Source organism: Ptychodera flava, chromosome 1 (genome assembly GCF_041260155.1).
Source record: "Ptychodera flava strain L36383 chromosome 1, AS_Pfla_20210202, whole genome shotgun sequence".
Taxonomy (NCBI): Eukaryota; Metazoa; Hemichordata; class Enteropneusta; family Ptychoderidae; genus Ptychodera; species Ptychodera flava.
The window spans coordinates 55,853,196-55,872,389 of record NC_091928.1 but is presented as its reverse complement, the minus strand read 5'-3'; the positions used below and the strand labels follow the sequence as shown (position 1 = coordinate 55,872,389).

General features: G+C 38.0%; 3 protein-coding genes and 1 long non-coding RNA gene across 5 annotated transcripts in view; 3 read left to right on the top strand and 1 right to left on the bottom strand.

The window, feature by feature from the left end:
• LOC139141719 (uncharacterized protein C05D11.1-like) overlaps nt 1-9,512 on the bottom strand; it is a 46,930-nt gene extending 37,418 nt beyond the window's left edge. The window contains exons 1-2 of one of the 2 annotated variants that reach the window (XM_070711332.1): nt 9,325-9,512; nt 8,954-9,036 (exon numbers count right to left, since the gene is read on the bottom strand). In XM_070711332.1, the coding sequence (XP_070567433.1) occupies nt 8,954-9,036; nt 9,325-9,469 (228 nt within the window). In that variant the 5' untranslated portion in view covers nt 9,470-9,512. Of the gene's footprint in view, nt 1-721; nt 849-8,953; nt 9,037-9,324 lie in introns of those variants that run through there. The other variant, XM_070711341.1, reaches the window with a different exon arrangement.
• On the top strand, nt 1,960-4,197 carry LOC139147955 (uncharacterized). Its single transcript, XM_070719244.1, has 4 exons — nt 1,960-2,425; nt 2,897-3,183; nt 3,538-3,753; nt 3,999-4,197. Exons 1-4 carry the CDS (start codon nt 1,961-1,963, stop codon nt 4,195-4,197), a joined length of 1,167 nt encoding a protein of 388 aa, XP_070575345.1. The 5' UTR covers nt 1,960.
• Nucleotides 6,403-7,552, top strand: LOC139141737 (uncharacterized). The gene is made up of 2 exons (XR_011554227.1): nt 6,403-6,586; nt 7,093-7,552. It is a non-coding gene; the product is annotated as an uncharacterized lncRNA (long non-coding RNA).
• A 224-nt stretch (nt 9,513-9,736) lies between the features above and the next one.
• Nucleotides 9,737-16,273, top strand: LOC139141731 (mediator of RNA polymerase II transcription subunit 18-like). Its single transcript, XM_070711355.1, has 6 exons — nt 9,737-10,034; nt 11,705-11,780; nt 12,201-12,323; nt 12,968-13,046; nt 15,468-15,601; nt 16,195-16,273. The coding sequence occupies exons 1-6, from the start codon at nt 9,848-9,850 to the stop codon at nt 16,253-16,255; spliced, it is 660 nt and encodes a 219-aa protein (XP_070567456.1). The 5' UTR covers nt 9,737-9,847; the 3' UTR covers nt 16,256-16,273.
• Nucleotides 16,274-19,194: the final 2,921 nt, after the last annotated feature.

Genomic DNA, 19,194 nt, shown 5'->3' with positions numbered 1-19,194 from the left:
CAGTTATTCTAAAAAAACAACATAAACATAAATTTGCTTTACAGCAACTCAAATGTTTAACCTCCCATGGTAGCTATACTTCTCACGACTGCATGCTTCATACTGTTCTAGACTAGCTAGCAAAGCCTCTGCTTTGCTAAACAACTTCTACTCCCTTACTAGACTGGTTCCAGTCACTTGGCTTTTCTCGGCAGCAGCGAGTAGCCAGCATGTATATATGGTATTATTAATGCCACAGATTTGGGTTTTTTTGCATGGGCTGACATAAGAGACATTACATCAATTTCCTTCTTTTTCAATAAAGATCTGAAAGGATTTACAACAATTATTATATCCTTTATGCAATTATTGTGTCCAACTTGTGCTTGTACATTTTGTACACATGCATCAACCATTGACTAGGGTAGTGCCATAGTTGATATTATGACCTGCATATACACAACTAACATGCTATGATAATCTGACATTGTGCAACTTGACAATGCATAATATTGAGATGCTTTTCCCCAAATTTGCAAGTCTTCAATGATGCTGTGATATCGCAGCGGTACTTGTGGCGTGTATCGAACGCGATCGGGTCATTGAGGTCATCGCCACAGTCCCGCTGCGAGCCAACGCATAGGCTTCGTTGGCAGTTTACTATGAGACCGACCAGTATGGTAGATTTAACTCTCAAAATAATAAAATAGATAAAGCATGCAAAAAATAAAATTATACCTACTGTATCACTGACTATCTGAGACTCATCTTCTACTCCTGCTAACGAGCCCGACCGTGACAACATGTATTTTCGACCGTTTTTCGGTGAGTCGTCGATGCACGTCTGTTTATTTACGGTCGATCGCGGAAAATCAGTGTGCGCATGCGCGGTAAACGAGATCGCAATTCTCACGCGTGATATTTCGTGATTTGGAATATTTAAATGTTTAGAGCATGGGGGGTCGAACGTTCTTCACACTTTTCCCGCCCATTTTAAATAAATTAACCTTATATGGTGATGTCACATGAGAGTTTGGGGAATACCCTTACGTCATTCACTGTGTTTACATAGAAATTTCAACGGCACCATATGCCATAGTTGACTGACGACCGTTGAAGACGGACGCAAATTTCTTGCCCTGTAAATGGCATGATTTCACAACAATTGTAAAATCGTCATATTTGTCGAGCAGAATAAATATTTTTCAGAGTTTAAACATTAATGAAATGAGTTTTTATGTATTTTATGCTGAATTTAGCGAAGTTTGATCATGGGTATATGTCCGGGCGTAGTCTCTGATGCCGGGGCACGACGTTCAAAAATGTTACAATTTTCGACGATTTTAAACCTGTTACGCCAATTAATATTTCTAACGGTCGGTACAAAACTCAATCATCGAAGTTCTAATCAATATGTCAGTTGTGGCTGACCTCGAATTTCATCAAAAAGCGATCGAGTTACGATGTAGACTTTGCTGTGGCAATGTAAACAGACCCGGAAGTCGTAGGTACAGAGTAAGTGAGTTTGTCGGAGATATCAAGGTTACTTTTAGTACTGATGTTACGAGCGATGAAAACGGGGTTCATCCTTTGCACTTTTGTGGCAACTGTCACAGAAAATTGTTGCATGTAAAGCAAGCCTGGGAAAGGTCTATCAATTCAATGGAGAGCCTTTTCATTGGTCTAAACATCCGCGGAATGGGGTGTGTTGCATCTGTTCACTGTTAGTGGCCAGCCAGAAGGGAGGCAGATCTAGGAAGCAACTGAAGTCCCCCCACAAATATGTAGCTCAACCATCATCATCTCTAAGCTCTGCCAATGAACTTAAAAAATCTGTTCAACAGTGCCCCCCTTCAGAAAAGTCAGCAAACATAGATGACATATTAATGAAAATTGAAAGTGAAAATCTGAGAGCTTTCAAGGTGGCAGTGAAATATGTCTCCAACCTAGCATATTTATTGACCAGATTTCTACTGAATTTATGTGCCCAATATGTAAAGAGGTGCTCGATGGGCCAGTACAAATAGTATGTGGTCACATATACTGTAGTGAGTGTCTCCGTGAATGGGTTTCGGCATCAACAACTGTCAGTAGATGTCCCATTTGTCGTTTTGGAATCACCTCACCTACCTGTATAATAAGATGCGCCATTCCGTTCAATACCTGTCTTGGGGAAAAGTACATGACCTGTCCAACTTGTCAGGATACCCTACAACTCTGTCAACTAAAATCGCATAAGTGTAGTGATGTCAACACTGCTGAGGCTTCAAAACCAACGACCCCGAGTGAGACCGAAAATGCAGTTTCTGTGCTTTTGAGGCCTGGCGTCACACTTTCTACTATTCCTGGCTTTGAAGACCTTGCCACTAAATGTCTGAAGGAGAAAGTGGACTGCACACCAAATTCACAAAGTGGTGCTCCTGTGCGTTTTAAAACAGGTGGTCCTGTAAGTTTTAGATTTTATTGTCACTTCTTTGAGATCAGTCTCACTTTTTGTAGATTGATGATTATATGTGAGCAAAACCAATCATGAAAAGTAACAGAAAATACTGCATGATCCAAACTACAGGAATTTCAGATATTTACTTAATAACTTCCATTTAAAGAAAAGCAATATCACGGTGAGCACATAAAGTATGTTGTGCAAACACCAACTGTATATGTAATTTCCTATGATATTGTTGAGAAATATAATGTTGAATTCAATAACCAGTATCAGTGTATCTTGTCTGTGATATTTCTGGTTAGCCTTAAAGGGAAAAATATCTAAAAAAAAGATTTTTCGCTCGCCGCTCCTGAGCCTTGGTCCAAAAGATCCGATGAACAAGATTTTTCTTCTCTGGCCTAATATGAATACACATAATACAAGGTATGGGGATAATCAGCAGTGGCATTTATGCACTTTTTATTTCTTCAGCCAATTTATATGCAGCGCATAACGAAGCCAAGGAAAGACAGTGCATCAGTGACTCCCAGAACCAAGTTAAACAGAAGTAAAGTCATCTGTCAACTTAGGAACCAAGTCAGTGGTGGTAATTCTGGACTGTGTGAACAGTTTTCCCGTGATATCAAGACACTTGATAAGACAGAGAGGGCAGCTGTCCTTAGTAATCTTGGTCTCCTCCCAGACATGAAAGCTGGTGATGGTCTCAGTATGAAAGTAGACATGCGTCTGACTTGGTATCAATTCCGAAAACTGAAACAGTGAGTAAAGCAGCTCAGTAGTCTTTCAGTACATGTCTAACTTTACAGTTGAAACTTGTAAATACTTGATTCAAGTATGAAAAATATTTGAGAACTTCCATATGGCTGGTTCTAGGAGGTGACAACACCAGCATCTCTAAATCTGATATATTGAACTTTTCATCATGTGGTAACTGCTGTCTGTGTTATTAGTTTAACATACTCTCATGGCTTCAGCAACATTTTTACATTGTATGTCTCTTTCAAAAACACGATGTCAATATTGACTTGACAGAATGTATATTCTATAAGGGTTGTGTGATATTTTGTTTGGAGTTTGACTTACTAATGCATGGTCATTTTATTTTCATCAAGGTGGCTGAGAAAATGGAAGCTGAGTTTGAGAAGTGAGGTGCATGACAGGAAGGAGTTTGCTGCCCTTACACCATCACTGTATGCAGAATACCTTCCATTTACATTTCCTGTCAAAACATCTACAGGCAAACAAAAGATGGAAATACGATTGGCACCACTGGTTGGCTGTGATGACTTGCTTGCTCTGGTTGAGCAACACTTAGCAGCCAATCATGAGTGAGTAAATAGTTTGCCTTTCCAGATAAATACAAAATATCTTACAGATACCATAATATATTAGAGAGAGAGAGAGAGAGAGAGAGAGAGAGAGAGAGAGATGTGCAAAGCAATGCCACACAATTACATTGTCATTGATCAGTATTTTAGAATATACATTCACCATAGCGTGTCAGTGTTATTCACATGTGCATCCATTCTCCCTGCCTAATTTTTAATGGGATGAAGATAATTTTGCATTTCAGACTTGGTAGGTTAACCTGGCATTGTGGAACCATCCCTGAAGACATCATCCAAATTAAAATTGGAGGTGATAAAGGAGGTGGATCAATGAAGTTCATCTTTGAAGTCTGCAATCTGGAGCATCCAAATGCAAAGGAAAACACTGTAGTGTGGTTGTGTTTGAGGCCGGTGACAGTCATTACAACACGACAGTGGCACTAGAGAACTATGCCCAGGTTGTCAACAGTTTGAACGGACACAAATGGAAGTAAGTCTGAAGCAAATTATCCATAAAATATACCACACTGGTCTTGCCATGTCATTGAGTAAATGTGATTCAGCCATTTGATGAGGTGTCTCTATGTGAAGTTGAGCCAAAGGATTAAATATTTTCCAAAGTCTATCATTTTTAAGTCATTTAGCAGTTGTTTGTGCATACAGTGTTTTCCTTTGCATTTGGATGCTCCAGATTGCAGACTTCAAAGATGAACTTCATTGATCCACCTCCTTTATTACCTCTTTATGTAATATTTTCAGTTGAGTGAGCGCAAACAATGTAATCTCAATCAAAGCTATATTTAGATGTAAACACAACACTTTATTCAATATTTTGCAGCAAATACACAAGAGAGGTAGCTATGTGTGTTAACTACGAGTATGAGACAAAGATGTATGACTTATTTGGTACTGGGGGTATGTTTGGCAATTAATATTTTCATCCGAATATGATCAAAATTTTAAGAGAAAAGCTACTATAGAATAAAGTGATTGGGCATATACTAATGCAGTCTTTTGATCTTGGCAGGTATTTCAGTGATTGTTCTATTGAAGTATATTCTGACTGTTTGTGTTCATGTCAAGCAAATTATAGTGCCAATTGTGTATATCTCATTTTAGGTAAACATTTCTGCCTGTGGTGAACATAGATAAAGATCTGGCCAAGGAACCTCTGTCTGAGCGTGGCAAACAATGTCCTCGAACAGTGGAAGATATCATCCAATTCAATAACAGTTTTGTAGCAGCAGGAGCCAGATTAAAAGATGCATCCAAATACTTAACTGTGTCCATCAGCCAATGTTGATGATTCCAATTAGCCAGGTGAATATAAAACAACTTAAGTACAGTACTGTATTCTATTAAGAGCCGTCAATGATAACAAATACATAACAATGAAAATAATGCTTTTATCATCTTTGCATATTTTGACAGGTTTGCCCACCAGCATTGCATCTAAGCCTTGGTATCTTCTTGAAGCTATTCAACTTGCTAGAGAGTTACTGCATACCTCTGGATGTTCAAATGTATCTTCAAATACACAAGAACACTCCTGACAGTAACTCTCAACCTGCAACACAGGTCCGGGCAGATTTTAACACCTATCTGGCCCTAGCAGTTGAAATAGCTTCTTTAAAAGATACCATGGCAAAGATCGATGAGGAGTTGTTGGACATAGATGGTCAGATGATTTCTTCCATGTTAGATGACCAACAGGAATCAGACTCTCCACAGACTAACACAGACATGAATTGGTTGCAGGCTGCGAAATGTGAAAAACAAAGAGAGCTACAAACTCTGGTTAGTAGGCTAATGTCATTCTCAGTTGTGATACTAGCTATTCAACTACGCAGTCATGTTTTGATGAAAATACAGTATGAAAAAGACATTCACTCTCAGGAAATTTGGTACTACTTGCTGCTGATGCAATACATTTTTTAGCATAGAAGACTGAATGCATTTGTGATTACATGTACATTGCATTATGACATGGATTATACAGTTATAACAGAGTACTAGTATATTGATTCTTGTTATTTTTTCCTGTAGCAAACAAAAATTACTACAAAACAGAAAAGCTTGCCAAGTGAGACTGGCTATATCATCCAGGCCATTGATATGACACTGCAGAGTATTAATGTTAAACGTCAGGCATATCATGGAAAGAGCTTCATTGGAAACCACGTAGATACTTGTTTAAAGGTTGGTATCATAATGGCCTTTTGGAAACAACATTGTTGCCACAACATTGTTTTTAACTCATGACACTACCTTCTGATAGAATGCTCCTGATTGGAACTCATATTTTTACAACTCACTCTTTTCTCGTTTATCATGAGTGGGGTTTATTTTGAAGCACTGTGGGTATGAATTGTTTTCACTGGCTTGGTTTTGTGAAAATTCAAAATGTATTTTTCCTCCTTGAGTTAACAAAGGGATTTCTGTCCATTTCAAATTTCAAGTGTCAATAAACATTGAGTGTAATTTGTTTCTCTATTACAAAATTTGCAAGGTGACCGATGATTCTTAATTCTTCTAAAGTTGGTGAAAGTACGGTTGCAAGTTCTCTCAGGAAAGTTTCAGAGCAAATTTAAGATTGAAGTCTTTCATTTAAGACATATGCTACCTTAACACGTATAAATTCTATTTTAGCCCAAGAACATCAACAAGATTTGTGCGACTGTGGTTAACTGTGTGCAGTCCATGTGCCCATCACTTATTGACATGGCACATGAGATCCATGACTTGTTTGAGCCTCTGCTGCTAAAATTCAGTAGATGTCACTCTCTGTACAGCGTCAGTAGACCACTATCCCCCAGTGAGATCAATGAGTTTGGTAAGTAAGCTGATGTAAGAAACCCTGTGATAATGAATAATTTTAAAGGTACTTGGCCTGAAAACCTTTCATAAAATCGATGCACTTTGGTAGTTCAAATTGTATGTATATAAAATGCATCAGACGAATGCACGGTCACCATTAAAGGTCACTTACTCAAAGCATATGGCCCAAAGCTCAAATTGCAGGTGTATAATAGAAGCCCTAGTCCACATAGCATGGCACACAATTTCAGAAGTTTAAGGTTGTAAAAATGTCATCCTGTTTTCTCTAAGTCCAAAATAGAGTTTTATACAAGACTTCTTTGATTATCTTCCCTTGTAATTCTACACATGACAAAATCTCATGCAAAATGGCCTTCTCGTAAGAAAGAAATAAATGATCATGAGATCACACAAACTCATTTTACACATTTTAGGTTTATTTTCATCAGTGATTATAGGATGGGGGTATAAAACCTTAGTTTTTTCAGAAAAAATTTTTATCTTACCATATTCAATTTTTAGGACATAACGTAGAAGACTTTATGCAATATTTCCGCAATAAGTTCCCCAACGAAAGTGTCACACCTAAAATGCACATCCTAGAAGATCATGTGTTACCATGGATGGAAGTACGAGGTGTTGGATGTGGCCTCCATGGAGAACAGGGAATGGAAGGGGTGCATTCAGAGTTCAACAGGCTGGGTGCAACTTACAGCAGGATGCCAGACAAGCTTCAGCAGCTACAACAGCTTATGAAAATGCACCTCTTGTCAGTACATCCCGTCAAATCATCAGACAAACCTGAAATTAAACGGCGAAAATTAAAAACATAATTTAAAATTGTAAATTGAAATCACATTTTAATGAACTGATAATTGAATCAACAATCAATTTTATCTCTGAAAAAACAAAGCTTTTATTCATTGTTGCAATTACTTGGGTATTCAAGGCAATGTACACAGTAATAAAATATTCAAGTGGTCTCTTGGCGTTTACTGTCATCATTTTCCCCCAGTGTTATTTTAATGTTCATTACAGTCCTGCAAGTACAATATAATATTATTCAGTTAAACACCCTGGTGAAATTAATGATTCGCTATGACATTTCTAAAATTTATTTGAATGGCAAATAATGATTACCTCATGAAAGTACCTCTTCAATTACAATGATGGAGTAATTCTGAAGTCAAATCGTGTCTTGTGTGTTTTGTGGCTGAATTGCCTATGGGAACCATTCAGAGCTCAATCGCCATCAAAATGAGACCTAAAAACGCATTGAATTTTGTTTGCTTTTTCCTCAACTTCCATGGTAAACAACTCGTACTTTAATCATTGTTCTACGATTTAAAACACCAAACCAAAACCACGTGTGAACGAAAATACAGTCGTAACGGTTGTACTTTGAAAGCCACTGATCAGCTGATTGAATTATGCTATCGAATTCCGTGCGACCTGAACCCGATTTTTTCGACATTATCACCGTAACGATAAATTATGAAGTCCATGTTACAACATCTAACATGACAAATAATAGCACAACGAACGAAGAATCATACTGTTTAGTAGAGATAACTATATCGATGCCGAGAGATCAGTATAAATTCCACGATTGGTTCAGCAGTAGCAGTGGCAGCACGTACAACAATATCCCACATGGAGATCTATCGTGAATATGACGAAAACACTGTCAATAGCTACTTACCCTTGCCGTTTCGACGGGTTTGAAATCCTTCCAATCCATATTCATTCCTCCACACTTAAATCCACGCAGTTTTGGGTAAAATCATCGTCGTTAGTGAGAATAAACTGTCAGTAAACGGACTCGCGAAGGGAACCGCCCACAAGAAAGCATGGACGTCCGCCATCAATATTTCCCAGAATACTGAGCGCTAGGCAAGGGTATTTTTCGCGCATGCGCACACTTAATTTCTTGCGTCAAACAGACGTGATGGTTCCTGCTTGAATTTGAACTTTTGACCTCCAACGTATTCAATGCGTTGTACGCGCGATCGAGCAAACGTCGTAGAACCGTCGACGGCCCACAGGAAAATGGTCGAAAATACGTGTTCTTATCTTCAAGAAAGTTAGCAGGCGCACAGAATGAGTCTCAGATAGTCAATGATAAAGATGATACAAGTTTATTTATTCAAAGGCTAATATAGTTCATTATTTTGCAAGCTAAATCTACGACACCGGTCGGTGTCGTCGTAAACTGCCAACGAAGCTTATGCGTTGGCTCGCAGCGGGACTGTGGCGATGACCTCAATGACCCGATCGCGTTCGATACACGCCACAAGTACCGCTGCGATATCACAGCTAGTCTTCAATGATGCTTCATGTCAAAATGAAGAAAAAGTCAGCATGAAGGTCAGACTAGCCTCACCTTGAACGGGTACTTCTCACTTCCCATGAAGACAAGATGTTCCAGGGTGTGTGGTAGGCCATCATCATCGTGGGCTTCTGTTGCTATAGTAACGTACATAAAGGGACAGGGTCAAATGACCATTATCAGAGCTTAAGAAAACACAAACACTGTGTAAGTTCAGGCATCTTCTTGCACGTTCAGCTTTGACAACTGCTGGTTTAATCAAGAATGAACGTGGTCTTTAGATTTTCCATTTCCCAATAGAAGCAACATTAGTTCAGACACCGGGTCTCATACTTGCTCGATGACTTGCGATTTCTCGATATGACACTACTGGCATTGTTGACATACTGTAGTAATACTAGTGCATTTTTCATGCCATTACTTACCTAGGCAGAAAAATCCGTTCACCAAAGGGCCTTCAACTTCTGCATGACACACTGTCAGACCAGTTTGCTTGGATCTGTACTTGGAAACCGGAATGACACCGTTTGAAACTACTGAACACACCTTTTCGAAGTGAGCGGACGCCATTCTGAATAAAGAAGCTGACAGCACAAATGGGTGACCCCAAGTGACACAAAATTAGCATAAAGCTGTTGACACAAAACCACTACCATCAACGATTTTTAACATATTTAAGCATACTCTAGCAGCGTCTTTTGTTCTTTTACAGCTAAAATCTGAGTAAATGATAAAAATTAGAGAAAAATGATGTGAGTTATTTAAGTCTCCCGGGGAAAAAATACTGTCGAGTGAAGATACAACGAACACATATACAATACGGAAGTGAAAATTTGCGCGAAAGTCCAGAGTACCTCTGTTCAACGTTTATTGTGTGCATGCCTATCGGTACTGCTGTATGGAACAGCATTCATCGTGTACAACAAGTAGCAACTATCGGCCCAAAGTATGGCCCTGCCTGTCACACCAATAACATCAAGCACGACAGGAAGTACGAGCAATCAGGAATATCTGTTACAGGGAAGTGTTTACGATAACGCCTTAGATAGTCTGCTGCACCGTTTACGGGGACTCAACGATAACGTGGAGACCGCACCAGAACGATTCCACGACCATGAAATGGTGTACGTTTTGAGTGAGTGCTGTAAAAATGTAATGAGCAGTTTACTTGATTGAAGGTTAACCAGTATTAAGGTGGTTGGAAAGGCTATTTTTGCACCAATTCTTTTCTCAGAGTTAATGTCAAGTTTCAAGTGTTAGAATCAAGATATTTAGTTTCAAATTTTCAGGATAACTCCCTTAGTTAATATTTTCTCCAAAGAATATAAAAATTGTATATTTGCAGCCATGATTTTGAAATATGACACCAGTAAATATTAAAATTTAATTTTCATATTTTTTTTACATATTTGAATTTCATAATAATTGGATAGTATTAATATTACCAAATTAGTTATAAATATGTTGACACTATTCATTGTAAGATTTGTACGGCAGGATTTGTAAATAAAATTTGTTTTTATGATTTTACATGGGTTTATATATCAAAAAATTATTAAAAATTCTTTCAAATTTCAAAATGTGATTTTTCAAAAAGTACTTCAAATACAGGAAAATTGTGCCGTACAAATCTTATCTGTAACCTTGTTAATAGGCTGTAAAAAATATCATGTCCATATCTCATTTCAAACTTTGATTAAATTGGTAATACAATTATGTAGGAAAACTGTTATTCTGTCAAAAATGTTGAAAACAAGCCATATTTGCACCCCTCTTTTGAAGTCATAGAGCAATTTTTTTTGATTAATCTCACTTTGACACCTCTTTGACACTCAAAGAATCTAAAAATGCATTTACAATAGCAGTCACTCACTCTGAATGCCAGCACCACCTTGTCAAACTTTCCTGAAAAACAGCAAATAATGACTTTCCTTTTCAAACATTTTATTAAAAGCTAGGGGACCTCTACCATAGTTAATACACTAAGGACTCCCCAACTTCTTCTTATTTGGTCAGTTTTTCAGAAGTTTTAACAGGCTATAACTCTGCAATGCCTTTGTGCCCAAATGTCTACTTTTTTTATTCCACAGAGAATGTTGACTTCTTTTATATTTTAATAGCTTTGTTGAAATTTATAACTGACCCTCTAGCCTTTCCAACCACCTTAACTCGATGGTTAAGGATTGCAGACACGCAGCATTGACATATTGTAAAATATGCTTGTGTTTCTTTGCACATTATTTAAAAAACACTTAATTCCATAGACAGTAGTAGACGTTTCTCAGAGAAATTTAAAGCGGTTTGCATCGAAGAATACCATAAAATATCTAATAAACAGAATTGTACTCATTTTTGTATGCACATCGGGAGGGAAAAATACAAAAAGAGTGAACGCAACATCTGACAATATCATTTCATGTAGCCTGTTTCCGGGGGAGCCGGTGGAGTTGAATGCACAATTTTCTGATAAATTGTGCTGATCTTTGTGTACATGTTAACTTTTATTTGTCATAATGTGGTGACTTTTTAACATTATCTAGAATGGTTACATGTCTTACTGATCAGAAAAAAGTTTCGAAATGACTGCTTTGTCAAATCAAAAGTAAAGTCAGGCTGACCAAATATTATCCATTCATTTATTCAGCAGTCAATTCTGATAACCTACTTTGTAACCTTAAACTGATGTAACTGATGTAATGGAATATTGGCAATTGGTAAGGTATAAATAATATCACACTTTCTATGGGAGATAATGAGAAAATGATAATTTTTTCACTCCAAGTTTATTTATTGTCTTTAATGCAGGATCCAGTTCATCAAATCCTGTGGCTCCAGTATCACTCAGAGCAAGGCATGCTTTGGATCATCCTAACATGCCATGGTAGGTCTTCATTAAATGATTAGTTTTATCCCCATTATATGCTTATTGTTTTTTACCCTTTTCCTAATTCCCGGCCAAGGCGTGTCACCAACTCTGCCCAGTCAGTAAAACGCAATATTGAGCCAAGTACTAATATAATCCTTGATAAAAAATATTGACCATTGTACATGTCCCAGAATTACAAGCTTTTTATCGTTCACAGAACAGTTGCTTTGTATTTTTTAAACATTTTTTTTGCAAAAATGACTTGTTCGCTTTAAATCATGGGTTCAGACAACATATTAACCAACTGGCCCTGCTGTGACTTTACAAATGTAAAACTTCTGATCACAATCACATGCGTGCATGCAGATCATAGACATGAAATATACAGATTTTGCTATTCATGACCTGTGTAAATGCCTATACCATTGTCTGTAGGCAGTTGAGATACCTTGGACAAGCTGAGATGGGTGATAAAAACAGAAGTACATTGGTAAGAAGTTGTATCGACTGTGGTACGTCAGATAATCTTTCAAGTTTCCTGGTTGAGATGGGATTCAGGTTGGTTCAATTCTTTTTACTCCGTACACTGACCTCTAGTCTTGGACATCCTCTCAGTTCTATTGTCTTTGTTTTTTCCTGACTCTGTGATTTTGAGTTTTTCCTGGTGTCCCAACTGTTCACCTTTCCGAATCCAATTAAATTAAATTTGTGAACTTTCAAAAGCAAGGATAAAAACTACCCCAAAAGGTAATTGATATGGTTACTGAGAGAAATCCATGGTAATGATTGAAAGAGATACGTCTTTTGCATATTGCCATTTCATCTAAAAGTTTTGGCTTCAGGCAATGTATGTGAAACTGAAATTTCAAAGAATATAATGCCATATTTTGTATGAATGCTTTTGATCCTTGAAGAATGTGTAGACTCAACAACATCATAGAATTTTTTGCTCGTCAGACGATGATTTTCTGTAGCTTAAAGAAAGTAAATTGCTTCATTGCTGTCACATATGTGTAAAGAGGTTAAACGTTTATAATTAATAATTCTTGACACTGAGGGCGCCATATATTCCAAGTTAGTTGCACTCCTGCATTCTTGGCCCACACAGAGCTTTGAAAAATGAATAACTATTCCGTTTCTGTCAATAGTTCACACAGTACAGTACAGATTGTCAGAACTCAATGCATTGTTTCCCGTTTCAGACTTGATCATGAATTTGTGGTCAAAGGTTATCTGTTCAGAAAAGGAAGAATGAAAGTAACAGTTTCCAAATTATTCAGGGTGAGTGTTTCAGTTACAGTATTTCAGTCATGGATTTCCTTCTCTTAGACATGGATCAAGCAAATGTATACACACCATCTTGTGGTGATGTTGTTTTTTTTTTGATGAGAGGAATACTCTGTGCAGATAATGTCTGCATAGTTACATGGCTGTCAAAGCCCTGAACTCAGTCAATCTCAACACATGTCTCAAAGATGACTGCCTCATTAGCCCTATCTTGAATATACAAGATACTTTGTCACTAAAGTACATAATCTTTTAATAAATGCAACTACATGGATTATCTGGTGGTAGCCTGGACCACTACCATTGTACCAAGGTAATTTGCATACACGAAGGAAACTAGTATAAACTGAGCTGCATCCTCAATCAATGCCTGAGGGTACCTTTATCAGTGAAGAAATACAAACAGACCCCCTAAAATAATCTTAAATTGTACTCTGGCAGAGCAGGGGCCCAAAATTTTTCAGTCTTGCAAGGTTTATGTGGTAGTCCTGATAAACTTGCCTGGTAGTCCTGATAAACTTGCCTGGTGATCCATGGTTATTCTTTGTAGAAGAGATCAGTGTTTTTGCTAAGGGTGGTAAGCAGGTAAATGTTACCGGGGTTCCTGTTGATGTATCAATGCAATCAGATTAGGGGACAGCAGCAATGTTACTGGGGTTCCCAAAACATTACCAATATTCCCCAACCGTAGCAAAAACACTGAGAAATGCACCATTATTCACTTCTACTGTGGACATCATAATTTTACATCACTTTTAACTTTTGAGAGTCCCTGGGACTCCTGGTGTTAGAAAATGGGAGTCCTACATCAAAATATGGGGGTCCCAATTTATTTCACAAAAATGTTTTATAGTTTATCAATGCCATGGTCTTCACTGTGTTCAATTAGTATTAATTTGCATACACAGAGACAACAAGGTTCCATATTGTACATGGAGGGGTAACTATTGTGCAACACATGCACACAACTATAGGGCATATTCAACTGACTCTGTATAGTTTGAACCGCCTGTATAACTATAATGAAGAGTTGAAGACAAAAACACATTTCACTAACCTTTTTATCGATTAATTTTGGTGTTTGACCCAACTTACATTAGTTTAATTCACGTACGCGTGTGTAACTATCTGTGGCTTATCGAGTCACGGACTCGTACTACCATACATACTAGTCAATCCGTTCGCCAAGTTTGATCACATTTTTGACAAGCACGCCACAAAATCCGCCACAAAATGGAAAGAAACCACTAAGTATCGAGAAAAAAGTTTCATGTCCGGTTTATTTCAGTTAAAAAAAGCGTAACACGTAGGAAATGTCTCGCAATGTCAACAGTTCAGAACAACTACATTTCATTTACAAACCGGGTCGACTGTTATGGCCGTCTCGCTTCAGGACGGCCGGAGGTCAAATATCAACAGTTTAAAGGGGCTTTTGGCAGTCAAACGCTTGAAAATTCACAAAATACACTTCAATTTAACCGAATCCTTACAAATTTCTCAATCTTGCATGTTTTGGACTTCGAAAACCTTAACCTCGGGTTCCATGTCGAGAGTTAGGCATCACACAGTGCCGCCATCTTGGCCGCCGATACGTTCGAAGTTCACTATCGCGATCGATTTGGTCACCAAATCGCGTCATTTTTCCATAAAATATTCTCAAAAAAACTGTAAAATCTATCATTTCTATCACCCAGAGGGCAGTAGCTTGGCATAATATAGTTGTCTTCCGTGTCTACGGCATGGTAAAGCTTTCAAAACGTACGTACGTGTTTCGTTCAATGCACTGTACGGGTGAAACTGCAGACCTGATTAAATATTCATGAAAACCGCTGACCTCTTTTGAAGAAAGTTCGCATAAATTACTGGAATTTTCGATTGTTAGGCTGCATGATGTCATTATTTTAGTCCTTATATGGTACTAAACTGGGTTCAAAGGGTCAGGAATACCCTCCTTCTGGCTGAGTTCGGCAATGCATAGCTAAGTTAGGCATAAGCATAGAACGCAATCACTGTCGGTTTATATACCGACGTGGCGCTGAGAGCGAGAATGCCGTGTCGGTTTATAAACCGACGCGGCACTTTAAGGGTTAAAGTACGGGGTCGGTAAGGTTTACTGGGATGTGTTTTACGTGTTCAGCAGCTTCGCAAGGTGTACACCAGCAACAGATATTGCTGCGTCCCAAGGGACGCGTGGTTTAGTTTTTGAGGGGTCCTGCGTCCGGTTTTATGCGTAAAGGACGCAGAAATGCGCGTCATGTAAAACCCTGGGACATACACATAATCACACATACCGGTATAAATTGTGCCTTAGCTTAACAAAATTGTTACCCTAGAATTTATACCAATGGGATTGATACACATGTTACATCACCAGCCTTGTAGAGTATCTGTTGACATGACTCTCTCTCTGTGTAGGTTTTATCACCAGGTAACACAGAAGACATAGATCCCATATCAATGTCACATCTTGTAGAACTCAGTGTAGTAGCACCAGCAGGACAAGAAGCTGTTGGTGACGATATGAGAACATTTGCAGAACATCTAAAGCCGTATCCTTTAAAATATTCACATCTTGTGAAATTTAGCCGCGCCATCTCCCTCAGTTTGAGCTAACCTGGTTGTGTTGTGTTATTTAACAGTGGTGAAGGGCTCAATACTGATGTCACAATAAGTATAAAGGTTGACCTATCAAGTATATATGTGTACAGGGACTCAAGATAGCATCACAATATAGCTTGGAAAAACTCTTGTTTTCTACAAGGGCCCATTGCTGTCATTGCAACTGATGTAGATTATATTCTTATCCATTACATTCTTAATTCTGTACTTGTAAAGCCAAGAGTTGCTTTTGCCCCTACCGCCACCAAAAATCAATTTCATTTTCACATATCCAACTGGAACTGGATCACAGCTAATGTTGAGTAAGCAGAGTTTAGGATTAGGTTCAGGATCAGTGTTAGTAATATTTCAAAATATTGTATTGTACTGAAAAGAAGGAAAAGTTGGTTGATAGCCTTAAGGAAGTATTTCTGTCCCAGAATACCATTGTGAATAGTTTCATCCACAGTTTCTAATGAAAAGTGACTTATATCATGGCGAATTGATGAATTTATTAAAGTACAGGCCTTAACAGTTTTTTCAGTATTGTTCAAATGGAAAAAGTGGACCACAGACGCTTACAAACATATCAAATGGCACAGTAGTGACAGCGTACAACCCAGCCATTGTAAAGAAACACTGCTCATCTGAAACAAGTTAAAGGATACTTGAAATTTGGATAATAGTACATTCCTAAGTGTATTTCTGTACAGGAAACAAACTCAGTTTTGGTCAGGGTAGAGTAGCTGTGCACAAATAAAAGCACATGTATTGAATGAGGCCCTCAACAGCTTGTCTTTGTTCAGGACTGTGTACATATCCAAACCTACATCTCCAGTGCCTGATACATCTCTGTATACAGCTAGTGTAACAGGTTATCTGAATAGCATTTGTATGTTTGAGAGAGAGAAATGGATCAGCCAGTCTTTCCATAAGAACTGCATTCTCTCCATGTAAAGCAGCATAGACGATAGATGCAGTATTTGTTACCATGATCTTTTCTTGTAGAATTGAGCCAGCTTTACACAATCTATCCTTGGAGTGTAAGGTTTGTGCACTGTGGTAGCTGTTGAAGTTGTACAGTTACTGCAAATGCAACACCAGGGTCACGAGGGTGTATGGATGTTACTTATCATAGGATGTCAGCAGCACCACAGACTATGGTGGTGCATTGTCTTTAACATGGCTATCCAAGTGAAAATCAGTGATTGGCTAATATAGATACAGCTGAGAGAATTGCTTTAAAGTAGAACATACCTTGGGGACAGAAATTCGGGCTTTTAATTTTTATCAGTTCTCTCCTTGTCTACCTCTTGTGGAGTTCATTTGAAAGCTGTTGGTGAAATGTTTTCACCGTCTTAGTATTTGGAAAATTGAAAAATTTGATATTTCCCATAGAGTGAACACAGGGATAGCAGCCATTTTGAATTTCAAACATCAGAAAATCTTACATAATTTGTCTCTCTAGTACCAAATTTTGCACGGTGACCCTGATTTTTATACTTGCTTTGGTAACAGAGTTGTCGAGTTTCATTTTAATAGGAAAGTTTGAGCAAACTTTTTTGAGTTTTTCACTTTATCAAAGCCATACTACCATTAAGTGACCAATAAGCACAGTGTACATGGGTTACCTGCAAGCATTACCTTGCATTAAGAACCAAGGGATTCAGTGTTTGGAACAGATGGCACCACAGGGCCTCATAAGTGCCTATTTAAGTCAATATTACAGCGTTTTTCTTTCTTTTTCAATGTTACAAATAATCCAGCTGAAGAGCACAACACTTGTGTAGCTGTCTTTTGTGTAGCGTGTATTGGGACATATAGTGCGTCCTCGTAAATGTGACCTTTAGTTCCGTGACCTCTAGGCCCGGCTCTAGCCGTGCCTACTTCCTGCCCTGCCCTCGCTATGCTTACTGTACTAATTTCCCATATACAGTAAACACAGCGACGTCTGTACACGTGGCCAGAAGGCATGGCCAGAGGAATTGGCTAGAGGTCACGGAGCTGAAGGTCGTATTTACATATGATCACATTCCCCATTGAGGGCGCACTATACATGCCAATACAAGCTACACAAAAGACAGCTACACAAATGTTGTGCTCTTCAGCTTTATTTGTAACATTGAAAAAGAAAGAAAAACGCTGTAATATTGACTTAAATAGGCACTTATGAGCCCCTGTGATGGCACGTGTTAGGGTTCCAGAATTCTGTACTCACATTCATGAAAGCGTAAATGCTAACCTCCCTGAACATTTTAAATCTTTATGACTACAAGACATGAAATCCAATCACACTGCAGATTAATGAAAGTTGTCACACAAGTCTTGCAATAGAAAACACAATTTTATTGCTAGTAGAGCTCTGTTATTACACAACCATATACACATCAATAAAGTGTAAATTTAATTTCGTAGTATTCCAACATTTGCATCAGTGTCAATCTCTGTCAATGTGTGTGCATACATGCATGCAGTGTTGGGTATGTGCATGTGTCTGTGTGAGAGTGTGTGTGTGTGTGTGTGGTATGTGTTACTTGTGTGCTTGTAAAAGGTAGACAAGAAGATCAAGGTACAAACATATCTGGTCCTCTGTGTGTGTGTGTGTGTGTGTGTTAGGACCGTGACCATGGTGTGAAAGTGTCTTGATCAGTGTGATATGAGTGTCAGAATTTGTGTGTGCATCTTGATTTCAGAATTTATAAAACCTGTACATGAACAAGCATAGAACTCCATATTTGCAATAATATTACAGAGTGTTACTTCACTGTGTTGTCTTGTATATTGGTGTATTTTGTGACAGATTTGGCTATTTCATTGTGCTCATAAATTCTTGATGTAATGGATGATTCAGCAATGAAGTATTTGTGGCCTGTGTACTGATAGTATGGATATTGCTTTGCTATGCATTACTATACCGTACTTCTTTTACAAATCCAAGGTGAGCAAGGTGTCTCCAAATGTCTGTATGCCTTTCATAAGTAATTTTACAAACTTTGTTATTTTGTGCAGTAACTACTTTTCATGCAGAAATAAATCACTATAATATACCGGTACATCTTACCAATTATAACTTCTGGATTTTTCCAAAGCAGTTATGTAAGTCAACAAAAAGATTTCTAACTTGTAAAATTCATGACGCAGGCTTCAAAGGCAATTTACCATTACATTAATGAAACAAAGTTCCAGTTTCTAAGAAACTGCCATGCATTTTTGTAAAAGAATAAATAGATAAATACATACTCAGTTAAAATGATTCTCTTTGGAAATGATCAAAATATTTACATGTAAACTTGAAAAAAGATGAAAGTATTATCGTGTTTAAATATCACTCCAATCACAGAAAAAAATGTAAATTTGCATTTGCTAATTCCACTGAGAATTGTAAAACTGTGTCAACAGAGGGCAGTGTTCATATCAATCCACCAAATAAAATCATCTTCACATGCATGGGAGAAGCCAGTGCAGAGTGCATGCTTGTAGCTGCCAGTAGAATGAAAGACATCTAGATCTCAGCTGCACATGATAGCAATATACCAACAGCTTT